Source organism: Patella vulgata, chromosome 2 (genome assembly GCF_932274485.2).
Source record: "Patella vulgata chromosome 2, xgPatVulg1.2, whole genome shotgun sequence".
Lineage (NCBI taxonomy): Eukaryota > Metazoa > Mollusca > Gastropoda > Patellidae > Patella > Patella vulgata.
In genome coordinates, this window is record NC_065880.2 from 6,510,372 (window position 1) to 6,530,995 (window position 20,624).

The 20,624-nt window shown below is 36.7% G+C and overlaps 1 protein-coding gene across 2 annotated transcripts; it reads left to right on the forward strand.

Moving 5' to 3' along the window:
• The first annotated feature begins 54 nt into the window (after window positions 1-54).
• Window positions 55-20,353, forward strand: LOC126810271 (vesicle transport protein SFT2B). Of its 2 annotated transcripts, XM_050535300.2 has the most exons (8): window positions 55-233; window positions 5,631-5,651; window positions 6,407-6,493; window positions 9,627-9,709; window positions 10,418-10,499; window positions 13,148-13,183; window positions 14,802-14,890; window positions 15,330-20,353. In XM_050535300.2, exons 1-8 carry the CDS (start codon window positions 168-170, stop codon window positions 15,367-15,369), a joined length of 504 nt encoding a protein of 167 aa, XP_050391257.1. In that variant the 5' UTR covers window positions 55-167; the 3' UTR covers window positions 15,370-20,353. The 2 variants fall into 2 exon arrangements, with proteins under 2 accessions (XP_050391257.1, XP_050391258.1); XM_050535301.2 differs by lacking the exon at window positions 5,631-5,651 and having other exon boundaries at window positions 56-233.
• Window positions 20,354-20,624: the final 271 nt, after the last annotated feature.

Consider the following 20,624-nt stretch of genomic DNA (forward strand, 5'->3'; position numbering starts at 1 on the left):
TCGGTTATTTCCGTAAACACGAACTGTCATTCGCGTTAATGGGGAAGTAACTCTAACTATATCCTGAATGGCGCTGCGATCACTGAGGCCATTTTATCAACAAACACATTGTGAGACTGAATCAGTTCTTAAAAATAGAAAAGTTGAATTACATACGATAGTTCAATATGGACAAATTAAAAAAGGCTCTAAGTGGCGATGATGCGGATGAAGAAAGTGGAATTGTCACTCAGGTAATAGCAGAGAATCGCAAGTGGTCGTATCCCAAAATTTCGTTTCATTTTCCCGTATGAATTTCAACAAGAAGTTTTCTACAAGTACAAATCACACCCCCTCCAATTCCCTTCAAGATTTTTTTTTAAAAAAAGTTAAATAAGCGTCCGATACATAGCCTGGAAAGTTAAATGGGTTATTTAGTTCTGTAGTTCTTTTTTGTTTTACATAACAAGAATACTGCCATAGTCATGTGATCATCTTGTGTAACTTTCATGATAGACATGTAATTGTAATGATGTATGGTGATGGATCATGGTGGTGGTGGGATCTAATCAGGCATGAAGTCTCTCTGAAGTGGCTAAAGTGCTACAGTTAAAAAATGTTCCATTTATTATAATGGTTCATGTCAATTCTTGAGTTAACTTCTAATTGATGTACTAATTTGATGATTGATAAATTGACAGAAAAATATTCATTTCAGTTTTAAAGGAATAAAATCAATAATCAATACTTGACGAATAACTTTGATCAACTCAAGTTTAGTAGAATATTGCACAGTTGTCTGTGTAGCCTACTAAACTTATATTAGATTACATCCTGCTCTTGAAGTGTTACCAATATACAACAGCTGGAACAACAATTACAGACACAAATGGAAATGAGGCGTAATATTGATATTATTTGATAATCACACATGCTTTATCCAGGGCAGAATATTACAAAAAACTGACATGCATACATGTATGTGCAGTGTTTTTGCCCAATATTATTCAACAGTCAATAAATAATGTGACCTTGTTGTTTAAGTCTGTGGTAGCTCAAATTGACTTATTAATCTCGGAGATAAAGAAATCATGACAAATTGTAGTAAATTTTCATTTAAAATTAATTTAGTTTTTCAAAACGTTAATTTGAGATTTGACTTCCCACCACCGTAAGGCCATGTTGTATACTATGTATCTAATACTTATAAATCATGATCAATCTATTCATTTAATAAATTAAAAAACAAAATAGTTTTCAGTGTATCTCGACAACCAGTGACGTACATAACAATGGACAACACTAATGTACATGTTTAAAAAAATTTACATTCAGGCCTGGAAATAACAGTTTTAGATGTACCTGACAAAGTGTCAGGCACTAATGAAATAGTACCTGACATTTTCAACTTAGTGCTGGACATGTATTAATAATATCAATAAAAAAAGACAAATCAGTGCCTGACAAAATGACAGGCACCAGAGGCTTGTGCCAAACAAAGCCTGAATCTGTGCCTGACATTGTGACAGTTGTTTGTTTACAATACATTATTGTACCATATTAAATATAAATCTTATATCTCAGCACACATGTATAAATTTACTTATGAATTGCTGGCCACAGTCATTCCGGTCAATACATTATTACGACGCATCACAAAAAACACAAGTTCGAAAGAATTGGTGTACGTCTTTTGAACACCCAATGCATGTTTTGATATTGCACGATATTCATCAGACCTGGAAATAATGATGTAAGTTTCCCCTGAACAAAATCTCTGTTACTACAGACGATGTACACGTACGTTACTTTCTGAAATTTTTGCTGGACAGGGAAGTTACACAGCTATTCAATTTCACTGGCAGTCACCAACGGGAGGCCTGAACCTTATATCACTTTTATTCGATTACTTTTTGAAATTTTTGCTGGGTATGTGTTACTGGAAAAATATCAATACATATACGGAGAAGTAATGACAAGCACCAACTGAATTTCTGCTTCACATTGTCAGTGAAGATTGCCTTAATTCCAGGCTTGATACACGTAGGTACAGGTAAATTTACAGTGTATTTTTAAGAGTACAGCACCGGCAATGCATGGAGGGATAGTGATTTTTTTTATAATTTTGTTGGTTATTTTTGTATTCATATTATTAGTCACAGTTTATCTCAATTATTATTTTTTTTATATTTTTATGGAGATAGCATCTTAATTATAATTGTACAATGTATTATATTTTTATGGAGATAGCAATAAATTGTAATAGAAATTTGACAGACCCTTTATTAAAAAAGACCAGTAGTAATTTTTTTTTATATTCTTTGAATTCAGTTATTATTTTGTTTGTGAAATCTTTTTATTTTGTTGTGATCTAGTTAATTTAAAGATACATTCCCGGGTACAAACTAGGTGATTTGATGATATATTTGGACTAAAAACATATTCAAACTAATTAATTTATCATAATTTTCCTTCAAATCCTTCTCAAAACATTGCAATTGTCAGGAAATAGCCGGCTATAAAAAATCGATCAAAAGAGGTCATGTTTAATGTCACGTTACTCAACGGGTGCAAAGTCTTAGGAGAATTCATTGCACACACAAGACGATGTTGCATTTATCGCTGACTTTTACAAATATCGAAGCCTAATTAAATTCTCGGATTATCCACTGCCCGCATCTTTTTCCGTGATTTTTATCTCTGAAAGTGTTGTACGTCTAACTCTTCATTGGATCAGAAGGTTTGTCATTGAGTCATTTGGGGTGATTTTGATTCTGCGCATCGACGTGCTAATGAGGAGTTGGGTCATCTGTCCAACCTCGTGGGTTTTCTCCAAGTCCTCCAGTTTCCTCCCACTGCTAAAGACCCCTAAGCACACACAAATTATTGACATAAATTGAACTATATGTTAGTCCCGAAATGACCTAGTTTGTGTCGAGTGGACGTTAATCCCCATTTCTCTCTCTAAAGAATGTGCCAATATTTTCCATGATTCAAATTCAACTTTTAAAATGTTTTAAGGCATAAAAACTATGAATTTAATTGAAATTCGAATTTTATGGACCCGGTATTTAAATTGAAGGCACAGAGAAGTTGCACAGCTAGTTGGTTTTACTGGCAGTCAGTTAACAAGAGCCCTGAATCTTATTTCGCTTTATTAAGCAGATGTCGACTAGTTGAAATATTTTTTATCGTGCACGTGAAATCGCAAGGTCTGTCATTGGAGTCAAGTGGTGTCTATTCCAATCCCCACTTGAACATAACAAGGAGTAGGGTCGTCTGTCCAACCTCTTTTCTCCAGGCCCTCTGGTTATCTCCCACTGTTAAAGACCTACATATACGCAAATGAATTATTAAAATTAAACCATATGTTAGTTCCAAAATGAACAAGCTTGTGTTGAGTGGATGTGAAACCCTCTCTCTCTCTCTCTCTCTCTCTCTCTCTCTCTCATTATTATTTTGTAGCTTTAAGTATCAAAATCAAAGCTGTCTAGTTATTTTGAATCTAAAGCATGTATTAGACTAACTATCAATTTATTATTCAAGCACGCCACACTAAAAATCATTTTCACCGGGTTTGAAATAAAATCATTGTAGGGCATGATAAATTACCTTACATTGACTTACATCAGAATATACAAGAATTAATTAGTGGGGGGGGGGGGGGAGGTTGTGCTGCATGGTTTAAGATCTTATTCTTTGTTTCTTGAAAATTATTTGTATCCAGGGAAAGTTTGAATATATGAACATTTATTAAGTTATAGCATGAGTGTTGACATTTTGGTGTGACAATCAAATGTTACACTCTATAAAGCGATACATGTACATATACCAGTTATTCTTAGTTTTTATACGCCCACATTTAAATGTGGTCGTATATTGTCGTCGCCCCCATCCGTCGGTCCGGCATCCACAATTGCTTGTGGACGCTCTAGAGGCCAAAGTTAATATCTGATTGACTTTAAATTTATAGACAGTGTTTAAGGTCTTGAGATGAAGAAGCCTGTTGATTTTCAGCGATTTCCGATTATTATTGCCAGAGTTATGGCCCTTGATCACTTTGAAAAATCTTGTGAATGCTCTAGAGGCCAAAGTTAATATCCGATTGACCTAAAATTTATACACAGTGTTTAAGGTTTTGAGACGAAGAAGCCTATGTATTTTCGGTGATTTCTGATTATTACTGTCAGAGTTATGGCCCTTGATCACTTTGAAAAATCTTGTGGACGCTCTAGAAGCCAAAGTTAATATCTGATTGACTTTAAATTTATACACAGTGTTTAAGGTCATGAGACGAAGAATCCTATTGATTTTCAATGATTTCCGATAATTACTGCCAGAGTTATGGCCCTTGATCACTTAAAAAAATCTTGTGGACGCTCTAAAGGCCAAAGTTAATATCCGATTGACTTTAAATTTATACACAGTGTTTAAGGTCATGAGACGAAGAATTCTATTGATTTTCAATGATTTCCGATAATTACTGCCAAAGTTATGGCCCTTGATCACTTTGTGATGCAATAAAGGCTAAAGTTATCATACGATTGACTTCAGATTGATACACAGAGTTTAAGATCTTGAGACGAACAAGTATATTGATTTTCAATGGATTTTTATGTCTTGAACAGCTAAATCCATGATATTAAAAGTTTTGTATACAAAACGTTAGCATGGGGCAGAACTTTATACAAACAAACAAATTCTAATGGTTTTCTGATAATTACTTCATGAGTTGTTGCTCTTAATCAGATTTTAGTGTATTATAAATGTTTCATTACCAAAAAAAGTAAAAATGTGCAACAACTCTTGTTGACTGCCCGGACGATTTAGCTGTTGTGGGCGTATGTTTCATTGCCTGGCCAGCTATCTTTATAACATTTGATCCCCCCCAAAAAAATATCCCCCAGCACTAATTAATATTATACCTTCTATTGTTTGGTTTCCGTTGTGGAAATTGTAATTTAAAAACAAAAAGTATACATATAAATAATATTGAAATATTCAACACTCACCCACAGCACATCCTTTTCATTCTTCTTCTTGAATATTTATGTATGTGGTAGCTATAACTTGCTATATGGAGAAGACTGAACGTTAGAGACTACATATTGTAGACATGGTCAGTCAGGTTAATTTATATCCTGTGAACTACTAATTCTTATCTTTAACATGTGTAATACATGTGTAATCAGTAACTAGTGTCCTGATAATGATTGTTCATAATAAATAGATTTAATCTGTTTGGATAAACGATCATCCGTATGACAATATTTTGTTAAAATTTACAATATTATTAGGGTCTTATCTAGATGTTATTGTTCCAAGTTGTTAATCCGTTGGGGGTGGGAATGGTGGGGGGTGTTGGATTGCCAAATGGTCCGTCCTGCATCACTGACAAGGGGAATCATGCCGGAGAATCTGGATGAACTTTCTCGGTCAATGCAGGGATTGAACACGCAACCTCCTGGCTAGCGAGCCAGCATCTTACCCACTTAGCCACCATCTTACCCACTTAGCCACCATGACCCCCTCATTACTATAACAATTTGTATCAAATTTGTTTGAATAATAAATTTTCTTAATATAATTGAGTGTATTTTAATAAAGGGTCTGGAAGATATTTCTAAGATAATTTGTTGTTTTATTTCCAGCCTCTATTGGATTATGGCAGGGTAAGTCTATAATTAGATTCATCTTTTATCAGGTGCATGTTAAAGACCCCTTGACAGTTTGAATTTGATACAGAGTAGGGGAAAAAAACTGCTATCTGCACAAAATGTCCGTCTTCATTAACCTAGTTGTTGCAGTAAATCAGGGCCTTTATTCACGAAAACTTAACTGAGATAAAATCCAAATTTTAGTAATTTGATTGGATAATATTAGATTGGTTTTAGTGCTTAGCCAATCAAAATTGAGGTATCTACTAAAATTTCGATTTTATCTTAAGTTAAAATTTCGATTTTATCTTAAGTTAAAATTTCGATTTTATCTTAAGTTAAAATTTCGATTTTATCTTAAGTTAAAATTTCGATTTTATCTTAAGTTAAAATTTCGATTTTATCTTAGTTAAAATTTTGTGAAACAGGCCCCTGTACAACAACTGACTTCCACTTTTCAGCCAAATTAAGGTCAAATAAAGGGTACGATGAACGTATTTGTCTGGGAGGCCATTTCGGAAGGGCCTTGGTTTGATGTGACTGATCGTTTTTACCTGAAATTGATTGTTCCACAGAAAGCTTATACAATTTGTTACCAGATGGCGCCGTTAACTGTGGTTTGTTGAAAAAAGTGACTTAGATTGTTTTTCCCCGGGGCTCTTCAATTATGATAAATCCCATTTCATTTCTTTAGCTGGGATTGTTCCGTCATCATCAAAGGGTAATTTTTTTTTAATGCTAAATAAAATGACTTTTTTTTTATATTTTAGTTTTCTGATGCAACAACACTAAGTTGGTCGACCCGAATCAAAGCTTTCATCGTTTGTTTTGTTGTTGGTGTGTCCATGTCCATCTTGGTAAGTAAATGATTGATCAGTAGGAACCAGGGAAAAGTAGCTGAGTCTCTAACTCGATATTATCCAAAGTCTTCCACATTGAAAACACAAATTATTTGTCAATTAAAATCAACATTGGTGTTGTTATCGTATCGTAAAGAGATGGACTTTAATCCAATATTTAAAACAAAATAAACATTTTATCATTGGTACACGTTTTAGCGCCATTTGTTCCAACAAGGGACTCAAAGAACGAGGCTAGACATATTCCACAAGTCATGTCAAGCCGTGACCCCATATTCCTATCTGGAGAGCATGCACAATAAATTCATTTCGGTGTAGACTGGAATAACCAGACGCTAGTGATATACCATTCGATTGAGGCATATATCGCCTAACAGAACTGATTAGAAATTACAGTAAAATCAGAAACAATTGAATGTAAATCAGTTTCATATTACATTATTTTACGCGTTGCGACCTATATGTGTCAATTTCTAGGTCCCAAACATTAGACATTTAGCTCCTTTAATCTAAATGTGAAACCTGTTTCATGCTTTGTAATTATTGAGTCACCGTAATAACCTATTTGTGTCAATTTCTTGATCCCAAATATATAAGATTTAGCTCCTTTAAACTTAGAGTGAGACCTGTTTCATGCAACGTAATTATTGAGACACGGTCACATTTTTGTTAGACACGGTCAGACACCAATTCACATTTGTTAGACACAATCCCTGTCTTGTCTGTCATTTTGTTCTGCACATATTTCTGTAATTTATTCATATGGTTAATACCAGTGATGGGATTTTTAAATTTTTCTTGTCGGAAATTTTTACCGAAAATAAAGGGACATAACTCTTATCATTATTTAAGAAGGCAGTTTTTAGACCACACACAAAAATCACATGTCAACAAAATATTCAAATTCGTACGTAATAAAAGATAGGTGGATCTCGTTATTTTTTATATATAAAATTCCCATACGATATTCAAATTTATGTCAGCAATATTCCTACAAAATTATGTGACAACGTGGGGGGTTGGATGGCTGAATGGTTAGCACATGCGTTCTGTATCATAAAGTCAGTCATTGAGTCAACTGGCGGGGTTTCGAATCCCTGGTTGTATGTGACAAGGAGTAGGGTCGCCTGTCCAACTTTGTGGGTTTTCTCCAGGTCCCCCGGTTTCCTCCCACTGCTAAAGACCCCTATGCGCAAGCGAATTGTGGAAATAAAATTGAACCATATGTTAGTCCCAAAATGACCCAGTTTGTGACGAGTGGAGTTAAACCCCATTTCTCTCTCTCTTCTTCTCTCTCTCTCTCACGTGACATAGTAATACATGGCCAGCACAGACTTCATAATGTCAAGTACCTGTTTAGTAGTGGCCAACATTTTGTTATATAGTAAACTTCGAATAAGTCGGATGTAAGTGAAGTGGACTGATTAATTTTATCCGAGTTACGCGAAGATCCGAGTTAGCCAAATTCAATCTTAGCTCAATTAGAAATAAACTGCAAGATCCGGATAATAATTGATTCAAAGGCACATTTCAATCTTTTGTTCATATGTGCGAATAGATAAATTCCGTTTTGGTGCAAGTAGATAACTTCCGTTTTGTCGCATCTTTGACAAATGTCCTAAATTTTCCCGGAAAGTGTCGTGTACATCAGACAGCGAGTTTCAAATTTTCCGTGAAAATTCTAATGTTGCGTCGCGTCAAATAGGCTGATTTGAGTCAAAATGATAGAGTAAAGTATTTTGGGTCTCTGTGCATGGAATACCTAACCGTGTTTTAGACCATCGGGATGAAACTGGCAGTCAAAGTCTGAATATAGTGCCGATCCGACTAAGACATGGGAAAAAAGACAGAATTAAATCAAATTGATGCGAGTTGAGCGAAGATCCGACTTAGGAAATCAAACTTACATGCAGAAATTTAATAAGAAAAACATGCAGGATCAATAAAAGGGTCCAAACGATTTTCTGCGAGTTGAGCGAAGATCTGACTTATGCGAGGTTTACTGTATTTGCTGGCCTGTCTTTAAAGTTACAATTTCATATTTTTAAGCTATATTTTTAAAATGTATTAAAATAAAGCCCTAAAATAGATGGTATCTATAAACAGTCCTACCTTGTTAAAGAATAATACTATTAATCCTATAATTCACTATTGCCAGTTGAGAAATTGGCAAAAATATCATTTTCAACTTCAAATTCAAACGTTTGAAGATAGCTATTTTATGGGGGGGAATATAAAAACAAGGGAGGTAATTATGTTATTATTTATTTCCGGGGTGAATGATTTTTAAGTGTGAGAAAGATAACCTATGATCGTATAATAGTGAGCTGACAACCTATTGAGCAAAAGACATAGAAATAATTATGTTTGGACTTTCTTAGAAAATATGAAATTGTAACTTTAAGACCTTCCATACCATATGCTATCAAAATTAGGACCAATTCACTGGTCTTTAATCACTGGACTGCAGACGCCTTGAAAGTTTTGCAACTTCTGTACTGAGTTCTTGGGATCAAGACGTCTAGCGTTGTGTGTGATGTAAATGTAAGGCCTGCATCTCTTGAAATTGAATCTGAAGCAACTGCCACATCTCGTGATGTCCCAGATCTTGTGATATCCCAGATCTCGTGATGTCCCCAGATCCCGTGATATCCCAGATCTTGTGATGTCCCCAGATCCTGTGATGTCCCCAGATCTCGTGATGTCCCAGATCTTGTGATGTCCCCAGATCTCGTGATGTCCCAGATCCCGTTTTTTTAGGACTTCGAATTTTGTCTAATGGTTTGGATTGTTCGTACTTGGTTTTATTTTATCTTGTGATGTCCCCAGATCTCGTGATATCCCAGATCTTTTGATGTCCCCAGATCTTGTGATATCAAGATGCCAGGAAACAAAATAATATTTAAAGATACATTATGGAAGATTAGATAAAGAGCTGGCAGTTCTCACTATAATCTGTTTAAAATCGTACACCTCAGATGGATTCGAGAGTTGATCATGATCTGGATAAGTTAATTAATGTCTAATTAATCATTTAGATAACATTTCAGGCCTAAAGAAAGACCTGCAATAGGCAGATTTAGCTCTTGTATAATGTATGTTTAACGTATATATGTGTTTTGTATTACAGGGAAGTTGTTTATTGTTTGCACCCAATGGTTTGGTTTTGTTCGGTGTTTTTTATACTCTAGGAAATGTATTATCATTATTAAGGTGAGATTTTAAACTTGAAATCGGCAGATTTTGAATCCTATCAAAACTACAGTGTTGTAAAAGTTTAATCTGTTAAATGAGCATCAGTCCAACCATGGTTGAATTCCGTTTTCAATAGGGGGGTTGGATGGCTGAATGGTTAGCATGTGCGTGCTGTATCATAAAGTCTGTCATTGAGTCAACTGGCTTGGTTTCAAATCCCCGGTTGTACGTGACAAGGAGTAGGGTCGCCTGTCCAACTTTGTGGATTTTCTCCAGGTGCTCCGGTTTCCTCCCACTGCTAAAGACCCCTACGTACAAGCGAATTGTGGAAATAAAATTGAACATAATATGTTAGTCCCGAAATGACCTAGTTTGTGTCGAGTGGACGTTAATCCCCATTTCTCTCTCTCTCTCTCTCTGTTTTCAATATACAATGAATTTTCTATTTGACTTCATTTAGCATTTTATAGATGATACAAAACAAACCACCGCCAACAAAAAGAGTTGCGTAACATCTTTTGTTGAATCAAAGCTCTAGTTGTTTGGATGGAACGAAAAGCGATGTCCCATGTACACATTGGCGTGCACGTAAAAGAATTCGATATAAGCTTAGGCCGTAGTGTATACCCATCTTCATTAGCCCAGTTCTGAGCAGAACAGTAGTATGTTAAGCTCCATTTCAATTGACTGTATTCAATAAGCTGATACCATACTGTTCTCTTTCAGTACCTGTTTCCTCATGGGTCCAATGAGTCAGTTAAAGAAAATGTTTGCCAAAACCAGAGTCATAGCCACCATCTTAGTTCTTGTAAGTTTCATTACTTGTCGAGGGGGGTGGGGGGGTGGATGGTCTAATGGTGGAATCACAAGGTCTGTCATTGAGTCAACTGGATTGGTTTCTATTCCAGGCTTGGACATGACAAGGAGTAGGGTCACCTGTTAAACCCCATGGGTTTTCTTCGGGTCCTCCGATTTCCTCCCACAGCTAAAGACTCCTAAGCGCAAGCAAATTATGAATCATATATTAGTCCTGAAACACTCTAGTTTGTGTCGAGTGGATGTTAAACCCCATTTTTATACGCCCACATGAAAATGAGTCGTATATTGCTGTCGCCCCGTTCTGTCCGTCCGTCACCGTTGTCCACAATTTCTTGTGAACACTCTACAGACTACATTTATCATCTGATTGTTTTGAAATTGAAATATGTTGTTTGCATTAGAGAGACGAAGAAGCCTATTTAATTTCAAGAACTGCTGTTAATTTCTTCTGGAGTTATGGCCCTTAATTCACTTTTTTGCACCTTGTGAACGCTCTAACGACAAAAGTTATCGACCGATCTATATGAAATTTATATGCATCATTTAAATTAGTCAAACAAAGAAGCCTATTGCATTTCAGCAATTATATCTAGAGTTATGGCCCATGTTTCACTTTGTTGAATCTTGTGAACGCTCAAATGACAACAGTTATCATCCGATCTGTTTGAAATTGATATGAATCATTTAAATTAGCCATTTCCTTTAATTACGCCGTGAGTTATGGCCCTTGTTTCACTTGGTTGTATCTTGTAAATGCTCTAACGGCAAAAGGTATTATCCGATCTGTATGAAATTTATATGCATCATTTAAATCAGTAAAGCAAAGAAATCTATTGAATTTCAGCAATTTCCATTACTTACATCTAGAGTTATGACCCTTGTTTCGCTTTGTTGAAGCTTGTGAACGCTTTAATGACAACAGTTATTATCCGATCTGTTTGAAATTGATATTTATCATTTAAATTAGTGCAACGAAGAATCCTATTGAATTTCAGCAATTTCCGTTAATTACGCCGGGAGTTATGGCCCTTGTTTCACTTTGTTGTACCTTGTGAATGCTCTAACAACAAAAGTTATTATCCAATCTGTATGAAATTTTTATGTATCGTTTAAATTAGTAAAACGAACAAGCCTATTGAGTTTCAGCAAATTTCCATTAATTACATCTAGAGTTATGGCCCTTGTTTCACTTTGTTGAATCTTGTGAAGGCTTGAAAGACAAAAGTTATCACCCAATCTGTATGAAATTCATATGCATTATTTGAAATAGTAAAACGAAAAAGCATGTCGAATTTCAACAATTTCTGTGGATTACTTCCAGAGTTACGGCCCTTGATTTAGTTTATAGAACCTTGTGAACCCTCAAACGAAGAAAACTATAATGTCATCTGTTTGAAATTGTCTATTAAATTCCCCTAATTACCTACAAAAGAATAAATATGCGACAAACCTTGTCGACCGCTCGGACGATTTAGCTGCTGTGGGTGTATGTTTTGTTGCCTGGCAACCTATCTTTCTCTCTTTCATTACTTGTGATAAAGCATGTATGTGCTGGTCTGCAAATAACGGTTTTAGATGTACCTGACAAAATGAAAGGCACTAATGAAATAGTACCCGACATTTTCAACTTGGTGCCGGACATGTATTAATAATATCAATAAAAAAGACAAATCAGTGCCTGACAAAATGACAGGCGCCACCAGAGGTTTTGTACCTGACAAAGCCTGAAGCTGTGCCTGACATTATCTGTGACAGGTGCCTTATTTCCAGGTTTGTGCATGTGCTAAATTGACACATAAAAACTGTAGATATATAACTTTGTTTATATAACAGGGGCCTGAATTGAACCGAATCATGACCTAAAACATTCACAGTGTCGTGCTGGTTAATTGGATATGGCAGTGGAGCAGGACAGCGTCTAGTCCATCTGATGTGATGACATAGATGCTGGCTCGCTAGCTGGAGGTCTGGTGTTCGATCCCTGCATTGGCCGAAAAAGTTCATCCAGATTTTCCAGCGTGGTTTCCCCTTGTCAGTAATGCAGGACGGAGGGCCTGACAAGGACAGCTGTCTAGTCGTTGGGATGGGACGGAAAAACGAGGTCCCGTGTACACATTGACGTGCATGTAAAAGATCCCTTGGCAGTTGGAATTCGATATAAGAGTAGGCCCGGGCAAAATTTCCCTCATAGCACACTGTATGGCGTATGCTCGTCTTCATTAGCCCAGTTTAGGAGCAGAACAATAGGACGTTAAACCCCATTTCATGATGACATAAACAACTAGGTCATGTGTACACATTGTCGTGAATACCACTTAAAGAACCATTGACAGTTGAAAATCAAACTAAGATTGGATTGTGGTGCCAATTCCTACTGTTCAGGGTTCTTTTATGTGCATGCCATTGTGTGCCTCGTTTTTTCGTCCATTCGAACAATATACATTATCCATTGCCAGGCCCTCTGTCCAACATCACTGACAAGGGAGAGCTACGATGGAATATACCGATATACTGTGTCACCCAATGCAAGGATCGAACAAGGGATCCCCTGGTTAGCGAGCCAATGTCCTACCCACTGAGCCACCAGGGCTGCTGTTGCCTGGATGTTAAACCCTATTGATATTATTTATATTTCAGGTTATGTTTGTATTAACATTAGTTTGTGCATTTGCTGTAAGTATATGTTTTAGTGCTATATATTTTTATGTGCTAAATGGTATAAATAAATTTTGTTACTTCTTCAATGGTTTGGAGTGGGGGTTGGATGGCCAAATGGTTAACGCCTGTATGTTGCATCATAAGACCTCTGGCATTGAGTCAGGTGATGTGGTTTCGATTCCCTCCTTGTACGTGACGAGGGACGAGGACCCCTCTGTGTGTGAGTGATTTATTGTAATAAAATTGAACCATATGTTTGTCCTGAAATGACCTAGTTTGCTCTCTCTCTCTCTCTCTCTCTCTCTCAATGATTTCAAGAAATAGGGGATTATTGAATGTATTCCTCTGTCGGTGGGCCTCTCTCTCTCTCTCTCTCTCTCTCTGGTTTCAACAAAGCAGGGGATTATTGACTTGTGTTCTTCTGTCTGTCCGTAGGCCTGTCTGTTACACATTTCGAATACAATAGCTCTGCATCCAATTGCACTGGAATTTTCAAACTTGGTATAGGTGTTCATTAGGTCAATGTCTTGACTGAATTTGATGATGAGCATTTTCTGCAATGATAAACAATATGATTTGTTGCTTTGGAGAACAATAACTGATTCTTATTTGGTTGACATTGGTGAAATTTGGTGTACCTAGTCATAATCTGCATTTTCTGTTAAAGGGACAATAACACCTTGCTGGCTTGACAGCTCCAGAAAATAAAAAATAGCCTCATATTAAGTACTAGATGTGTTAGTGTCTTACCTGTTGTGTAAATTATCCATTAAATCCTATTTTACTTGTCCAGAGGGTTCAAAAATATTTTTAAATCCAAGTCACATTTGAAAAGCTTTATGTCAGGCTTTTCAAATCATTTAGTTGAATTTTTCCAATTTTTTAAATTATGTGTGTTAAGATGAAATTTGTATCATTAATTAATTGGAATATTGTAAAATAGTAAAATTTGTTGACCAGAATAAAGATTGGGACATATTAGTCAGTTACAACAAGAGTGGTATTGAGCCTTTAACACCTCATGCAGAGTTATCAGCAATTTGATTGCTCGATGCTTTATTGAAAGATAAATGTGTAAGTGAAATAGGAGGCAGACCACCATTAAATTTCACCATCTCGGTTCCAACAAATTGTAGTTCGTCTATTTATAGCAATTCTCTGTCTGTCTATTTTCTCCCCTTTTGCGTGCCCATTTTTGTTGATTTTTGTGTCTAGAATGGATGAAGAGGGCTTGAATTAACATTTTCTGCCAGGTTTTGGTAAATATTCATGATTTTGAGGCGGAAGGATAATGGGGTTATCAGGTTGGCTACGACGATATGTACGGCAACTAGTTACATGTTTTTAGTATGCTTCTTCAAGTTTGTGTATCTTAAAAATTTTGGTGGTCAACCTCATACATATTTTAGTGCAAAGACATGACCATTTGTTCCTCTGTCGGTAGTGAAAAGCATTGAGCCCAACAAAAATTTGGGAAAAGTTGGAGATGGGCAAAGAGGCCAGAATTAACATTGAAGTCAATAGGGAAATTAATGGTGGTCTGCCTCCATAAAGGACTGCTTCAGTTACCTCCCCTTCACCATGTCATGTTATTATAATAGACTGGAGTTATATATTTTATATCTTCTTACAGATAAAGAATCCAGCTTTAACTATTGTTTGCTGTGTTTTACAATTTGTGGCTTTAACTTGGTATTCAATATCATATATTCCCTTTGCAAGGTAAGTTACATAATTATCATAACCTGGTATTCAATATCATCCCATTTGCAAGGTAAGGTACGTTAGGTAATGTGGCTCAGTGAAAGCGGTGCTGCCTCAATATATGGAAGATTCCAGCGTTTTCCGAGAAAGTTCCTTGGGATTTTTCAGCATTGCATCACACTTGTCAGTGTTGCAGGATGGAGATGTTGGCAATAAACAGCACCTAGTCATTCGGATGGGAAAAAAATGAAGTCAAATGTGCTTGTTGGTAAAGATAAGGCAGAAATGTTGCTGCCCTGGCAAAATTTCCCTCATAGCACACTGTATGGTGTATGCCCGTCTTCATTAGCCCAGTTGGAGCAGAAGAGTAGGATGTTAAACCCCATTTCGTTTCATTTCATTTATTATCTAGCACAACAATATATTGAGATTTACTAATTATTTTCTTATTTTTCAGAGATGCAGTGAAGAAATGTTTTGGATCTTGTTTGGAGTAGACAAGATGGATTATTATTATTATTATTGTTATAATTATCACCTCATTGCCATCAGGATTATATATATATAATAAACTTCATCTACATCAGAATTATATATGAAGAGTCCAGGGGAAGAACGATCGAAGTCACATTTTTGTCTTTTCGCATAAAAGGCAAAACAGACTTTTGGATGAGAATGCTTGACGCGAACAGAACAATGAGTGGGTTTAATTACAACTTCAAAATGATGTTTAATACGAATCATAATTACCAGTACAACAACTGACTTCCACTTTTCAGCCACATTATGGTCAAATAAAGGGTACGATGAACGTATTTGTCCTAGAGGCCATTTCAGAAGAGCCTTGGTTCGATGTGACTCTGATCTTTTTTACCTGAAATTGATTGTTCCACAGAAAGCTTATACAATTTGCTACCAGATGGCGCCATTAACTAGGGTTCGTTGAAAAAGTGACTTAGATCGTTCTTCCCTGGGGCACTTCATATATATATACTCTTCAAAAAAAGTAGGGGATGTTCAGAAACAATACAAAACTGCGGAAATGCACTGCTGTTTTGATTAGAGGTAACCAGTGTATGTTAATAACAGGCCATCTACACATGAACATAAACAGTTCATATGGGTGGCTTATCTGACGGCCCCATTTCACTCGCAAAGAGATACACCGTCAAAAGTGAAAATGAATGTTTTTGATTTTTGTCTTGATAATGAATTATTGCTCCACCAATCCTCAGACATTCAGCAATTCGTCGTGGCATGCTCCTAATCAACCATCCAACCATGGCCAATTCATGCAGTGTTGTCGGTTGACGTTGACGAACACATCTCCCGATGAAAATAAACGTAACACACTAAAGCCAAGATATGCTAAACAGTAAATCTTATGCAGGAACCGATAGGAATGCTAACATGGATAGATAAACCAGCACGCGACAGTTTTCATCAACCCTTCCTTGACGTGTCAAATTTGAAATTGAACCCCTCCCACGTGTATGGCACTATTGCATGTTGCATGTTCAGCTCAGTGGTTCTGTTGGGGCGATAAGTTCTTCATGTGTGAACAAACTCTCAAAGCATGTCAAGTGTCCATGACTATTTATCATATGACAACCTGCATAGGTATTTGCATTTCAATATCCCCTACTTTTTTTGAAGAGTATATATGATAAACTTCATCTACATCAAAGACCATAATACATTGTTATACAGATAGCGTTTTACCTTGCCTTGTGAAAATGATCAAAATTATTTTTTCATTTCCAAATTTATTTTGGTAGAATGGGTGTTTATTGGGAAATGATGAAATTTGATTCATTATTTTTTTGAACCAATCTTATTTCACAAAATAATTATAGGGTAATAAATATATGACAGATAGAATTAAAAACTTGTAATCAAATAAGTGACCTTTAACCCTTTTGGTTACCATAGTAATGTCTTAGTGTCTCCATTTCTATTACATAGTGTGTGACCACCCAGTGACCGGGTCATGGAGAAAGGTTACATAGTGTGTGACCACCGAATGACTGGGCCCTGGGGTTAGGTTACATAGTGTGTGACCACTCAGTGACTGGCCCCTGGGGAAGGTTACATAGTGTGTGACCACCCAATGACTGGCCCCTGGGATAAGGTTTCATAATGTGTGACCACCCAGTGACTGGCCCCTGGGGAAAGGTTACATAGTGTATGACCACCCAGTGACTGAGCCCCGCAATTTGAAAATGTTATCTGGTAAAGAATTGATTTTACATCTTGTTATACATGTTCAGTAATTTATTCAGTGCTTCAAATATGCTGTTAATTATTGCTTTATTTGCTTTGTATACATGCAGAGATGTTAGTTTCTCAGCCAAAAGAAAGCCAAAACATCTTTTAAAAATGATTGCTGATGAAATGGATAATTTTAGGGGTGCTCAACTGTCAGTACAAATTCCCCAAAATGTTAATTGTAGAGGGATCTTTAAAGCAATCTGATTAAAACACAGATCCTATTAGGTTTCGTTTTTTTTATAGTTCAAAATTTCGTTTTATTTGTCTAGGATCTGGAAGAGTTGTTATAAAACCCGCGTTCTGGATAATGTAAGGTATTAGCCAAAGAAACCATCTGTTACAGCGACTTCTTGCTGTGCGTTTCACAGAACTGTGGGTAAACTATTAGAAATATCAACGCTGACTGATTAATCTATGTCTGACGTCATATGGTCAAAAGCAGCTCGTACGAACCCTGACGCAACCTTTCAGTAAAATTGGTCAGATCTTTATGTAGTGTAGGCCATGGAAAGTATTAAAAAAAAAAATGAAACAAATTAAGATCTGTATTTTAATCAAGATTGCCTTTAAATAGAATAACAATTGGACTAGTTTGTGAAAGAGTAATACATGATGTATAAAAGGGACAAATTGACAGCTGTTTGAATTCTGTGAGTAAATATAATTATATTTTTATTTGAATTGAATTGTAAAATATTTATATTGTCATTATAACCAAATATCCCAGGTATTTTTTATCAAGAGGCAAATTTGGTCATGTCTATTACTGATTTACAAGATCTCACTTTTTGCTCTCGCATCTTTTGTCAAGTGGTTTGAATAAATCAGGGGGTAGGATGACTGTATGGTTAGTACATGCGCGCTGCATCATAAGGTCTGTCATTGAGTCAACTGGCGGGGTTTCGATTCCCTAGTTGAACGTGACAAGGAGTAGAGTCGCCTGTCCAACATCGTGGGTTTTCTCCGGGTCCTCTGGTTTCCTCCCACTGCTAAAGACCCCTACGCGCAAACGAATTATTGAAATAAAATTGAGCCATGTGTTAGTCCCGGAATGACTTAGTTTCTCTTTCTCTCTCTCTCTCTCTTTCTCTCTTGAATAAATCAGTCAGTTGTATTAGCCTACCAATGAACTGATTAAAATCAGTTCATTGGTAGGCTAATACAACTCTGATGTAATAAGAGAAGATTTTTACATTTTGTCACCTCGCTTGATTAAAGAACAGATCAATATTTGTTTGGTATGTTATTGCCCGTTGAAGAATCTTTGAGAATTAATTTAACATCTTTGTCGTCTTGCTTGTCAGTCTGATTATAATACAGATCATCTACTGGTACAACCAATCTATTGTCTGTCACTCTAATTAGCAGCAAGCCTGGAAATATAGCACCTGGCACAGACATCGTCCGGCATTATTCCTCTGATGGGGGGTGGCCAAATGGTTAGCACGTGCGCGCTGTATCATACGATCTGTCATTGAGTCAACTGGCATGGTTTCGATTCGCCGGTTGTATGTGACAACGAGTAGGGTCGCCTATCTAACCTCGTGGGTTTTGTCCGGGTCCTCCGGTTTCCTCCCACTGCTAAAGACCTCTACGTGCAAGCGAATTATTGAAATTATGAAATAAAATTGAACCATGTGTTAGTCCCGAAATCCTACTTTTTTGCTCTGGCTGGGTTAATGAAGACGGGCATATGCCATACAGTGTGCTATGAGGTACTACAGCCTACTGTTATATCGAATTCCAACTGACAAGGGATCTTTTACGTACACGCCAATGTGTACACGGGATCTCGGTTTTTCCTCCCATCCGAACGGCAAGACAGTTGTCCTTGCCAGGCCCCCCCCCTTCCGCATCACTGACAAGGGGGAACCATGCCGGAAAATTTGCATGAACTTTCACAGCCTATGCAGGGATCGAACACCCGACCTCCGGGCTAGCGAGCCAGTGTCTTACCCACTTAGCCACCTTGATCCCCTGGACAATGAGAGATAGATGATGAAATAGTTTGTACTCCTTTATCCTAGATTCCTGTGTTTATATAATTTATTGTGTTGAAGATGTTTGTATATATATTAAAATAGAACCATATATATATATATATATATATGCCTTAGTTGTATTGTTCACAGTTTAAATAGATAGAACTCAATGACCATTGAATACAGCTCGGGTTATTCAATGGTTCAAGAGAGTGTATCCCTGCGCAAATATGCGGCAGGGATACACTCGAGTGAACCATTGAATAACCCGAGCAGTATTCAATGGCCAATGAATTCTGTTTTTATTCTATAACTACATGTAAATCTCAAAATACACTGTACTATCAAGATTATCATCCAAAAACAAAATCACCAATAACGTTAAAATTCATCATAGCTTCCGCCCTTTTTTCTTTCTTTTTTTTTTTACAAAAATGGTATTTGCTAGTGGTGACGTCATTACAGTTTGACGTAATTCTGAAAGTGACGTCATTCTGGACAAAAGTAGTACGTGTTGAAGCCATTGAATACAACGATAGGTTATTCAATGGCTGTATTCAATGATATTTGCTTGTATTTGCATATAGTTATAGAATAAAATATATAATTATTGGTGCCTTATCAAAGATATTTTGGTGCATATATTTGTATTTCTGTTATTGGCTTGCTTGTTATGATCTCTCCATATAGCTAGGTCTAGATTCATATGTAAAGGATTCTTGCAGGCCCATAACTAAAGGGGGGAGGGGGGCTTTAAAAGTTCCCCCCCCCCCCCCCCCCCCCCCGCACTGTGAAAATATTGTCGACCATAAAAAACAATAGATATACATTGTCTGTCAATTTAACAGTCTGAGAAAACCTGAATGGTGACCCAACTCTTTAGAAAGTACAAGCATTGATACATTGACAGACGTAAAGCACACGTTTAAGACAACACGTGGATCTTCATTAGTCCATTTCTTTATATGAGAAATATTACTTTGTAGCAATCCAAGTTGTGTAGTGCACTGGATGATAGAGACTTTATATCAACGCATACTCATATAGACTTTGTATACCAGACATTTGTATGACTGTTTTAACAAATCTCCATCAAATTCACACCTTCCATACAGAATATTTTGAAGAAATCATATTTTTGACTATTTAAATTGCCAATATTGCTCATGTATGATAATTTTTGTAGCATTATTCATCTTGTATAATAAACTCTATATATTATGTTAAATATGATTCATTTTGTTGAATTTTTGGGGGAGGGGCAGGGGGCGAATGATGCGTGTTGGATCCGGCGGAGGTCTGTGGCGTGGTTTTGATTCCCGGGTTGTATGTAACAAGGAGTAGCGTTGCCTGTGCAACCTTGTGGGTTTTCTCCGGTTTCCTCCCATTGCTGGGGGTCACGGTGGCTTAGTGGGTAAGATGCTGACTCACTAGTCTGGAGGTCGGGTGTTCGATCCCTGCATTGGCTGAGAAAGTTCAACCAGATTTTCCGGGGTGGT

Excerpts from the sequence above, each read along its gene's own strand:
- LOC126810271 (XM_050535300.2), top strand. The coding sequence starts at position 168 with ATGGACAAATTAAAAAAGGCTCTAAGTGGCGATGATGCGGATGAAGAA. Across the intron at positions 13,184-14,801 it reads CATTAGTTTGTGCATTTGCT|ATAAAGAATCCAGCTTTAAC; the intron begins GTAAGTATATGT and ends ATCTTCTTACAG. Across the intron at positions 14,891-15,329 it reads TCATATATTCCCTTTGCAAG|AGATGCAGTGAAGAAATGTT; the intron begins GTAAGTTACATA and ends CTTATTTTTCAG.